General features: G+C 25.7%; 1 protein-coding gene across 1 annotated transcript in view; it reads right to left on the bottom strand.

The window, feature by feature from the left end:
* Positions 1-1,414: 1,414 nt before the first annotated feature.
* Positions 1,415-2,573, bottom strand: part of LOC100168151 (cGMP-dependent protein kinase foraging) — an 11,899-nt gene continuing 10,740 nt past the window's right edge. Inside the window, exons 12-13 of the mRNA XM_029490988.1 lie at positions 2,341-2,382; positions 1,415-2,271 (exon numbers count right to left, since the gene is read on the bottom strand). Coding sequence (XP_029346848.1) covers positions 2,106-2,271; positions 2,341-2,382 — 208 coding nt within the window. The 3' untranslated portion in view covers positions 1,415-2,105. The remainder of the gene's footprint in view (positions 2,272-2,340; positions 2,383-2,573) is intronic.

Consider the following 2,573-nt stretch of genomic DNA (forward strand, 5'->3'; position numbering starts at 1 on the left):
AAATTTTAAAAGTTTTTATAATTCACAAGGAAATAAATTTCTGAACACAAAATGTAGGCGCCCCAAAAGTACTGTCGCACGGGGCAGTTGTAGCCAGTGCCCTCCCCTAAATGCAGCCCCCAGCCTCCCAAACACGCTTTTGTTCATGTTGTACTTAAAATCCCTGGTAAAAAATTCAAGAAATGTGCTTTGATTTTATAGTTGGGTAGATTTATGTTATTAGGTACTTGACCACTAAATTGTATTTATATATTATTATAAGAATGAAAGAAAACTAAATTTTAGACGTCCAAGATACTGTTTCTCGGCATTTCATGTACATCAAATTAACAAAGATATTATGTAATATTATGAAAATTATATTTATACAGTGAAACTTCCATTTAAAGAGATTTTTCTGTTTAACATATTATTTTAAAGAACCATGACCTTCATTGTTAATCATGGGTAAATTCTATTTAACAAATTCCTCTATATTACAAATTTGTTTTGTTCTTAAAAGACTTTGTTATATGGAAGTTTCACTGTAGTAAGTAAATGTAATTTAAAATGCTGAAATCTGTACTTTAAATTTTTTTTTAAATTATTACCTTCAAGTAATAAAATGTGTTCATTTTATTTTATAGAAAGTTAATATCAAGTATTGGGTAAAACTATAATCAAAATCATGAAAAAATGTATGTACCTACACCTACACAAAGCATGTATACAATTATTTTATTTTAGGACAGAGTAAAAATAATATTATGTTTAATATTATATGATCTTGGTATGAGAGTTAATAAAAAACATTTAACAGCCAATTATTAAGTTTAAAATCATTTTGTTTATATTTTATTAATAGTACAAAGTCAACATCAATAAATTATTTACCATAATTATTGTTATTCAATCATAATTCATAATATTTCTATAACCAATAGTATGATTTTGTGACTTAAACATTAATATTGTTATTTTCTTAATAAATTAACTGAAATATTTATAAGCACCGATAACAGTATGTTTTTAATCGGATACTATATGATAACAATTCTCATTTAAGTTTTAATCAGATTGAAATTCCTATTTAGTTAGAAACATGAAACTATGTTTTTGGTAATTTTTTATAGTATTATATCATAAACTAGTTACCTAACCATATTATTTGTTTTTACGCTGATTGTTTCATAGTAAAAAAAAGATAACTTATCTGCTTTTAGATAATTAGATAATACATATTTAATACTTTACGTCGTCTAATGCATAAAAAAAAATTGTTACTATAATACAGTTGTACTAAAAACTGTAAACTTATCATATATATTATATAATGATATTTACCATTTTAATATAAAACATGATGAATGATAGTACAGGCTATGATTTGATTGATTTTATAATTTTATACCTTACAAACATTATTTAAGTCCAATGTGTAAAATAATTTTTATTAATTAAAAAATATATAAGTGTATATATAATATATATATATAAAGTCAAGGGACTCACTGGATAAGGACTATTCAGAGAGCAACAATAATAACAATCATAAAAAATAATTCATAGTTATTGTGATCTTACTATGTTATAACATAATATTTTAATGTATAATTTTTATATCTGGACAACTTTTCCATAGAAAAATTATTTATAAATACTAAAACACATAAATCAATAATCAAACTATACAAGAAGAAAAGTAATAACCAACATACACTTTTACTTAATTGGAAAAAAATAAAACTCGCGCAATCTTAACTATAATAAATTAATAAATGACAGTTGTATATTCTGCCATAATATGTGTTCAGAAAATTGAAAGGCACTTATTGTATATTAAATTCGTAAATGTAGATAATTATGGATATCTACCAGAGGGTGGGGGGAGGGGTATAACAAATATTTTATTTATATAAAAACAAAATTTAAATGGTATGGTTAACAAAAATTGAAATATAATATCAAATAATCTAACACTTATTATTTTCATATGGTAGTACACTGAATAATTAACAAGACTAAATTAATTTGTAAGACATAACTAGAATGTAAAACATGGGTAATTTGAAACCATAGAGTAAAATCGTTGAGGCGGACAAACAATAATCATTGTTTTTTACATATTAGAAATTTACATCCCATCCTGAATTATCATCTGGTGGTGGGCTGTCTGCGTCAGGCGGATAATTGTCAAAATTGCTTGTATCTATAGCACTTCGCACCTTTGGCAAGATAGGAGGAGTTAGGGTTCGATTACGTAGTCCTTCCCAATTGAAACCATCAAACCACCTAGAACAAAATAAAGATTTGTTTAAAACTTCACTATCGTATTGTATATAAAAAAAATATGTATCTTACTTGTGTTTTTGTACTTCAGTTAGCCGTTCAGCAGGATTATCTCTAAAATATAAAATTAGTAATTACCAAACAGAGTTATACTTTCTTTTTTTTGAATTTCAAACTGTAGATATGAACACATGTTTGGTTGATCAGGCTTAGCCTTAAGAGGACGTGATACCCGCATGTGTTGTCTCCATGTTCCACACGTACGACAAAAAGAATGTATAACTCTGTTTGGTAATTACCAATTT

Source organism: Acyrthosiphon pisum, chromosome A2 (assembly GCF_005508785.2).
Source record: "Acyrthosiphon pisum isolate AL4f chromosome A2, pea_aphid_22Mar2018_4r6ur, whole genome shotgun sequence".
NCBI classification, from domain to species: domain Eukaryota; kingdom Metazoa; phylum Arthropoda; class Insecta; order Hemiptera; family Aphididae; genus Acyrthosiphon; species Acyrthosiphon pisum.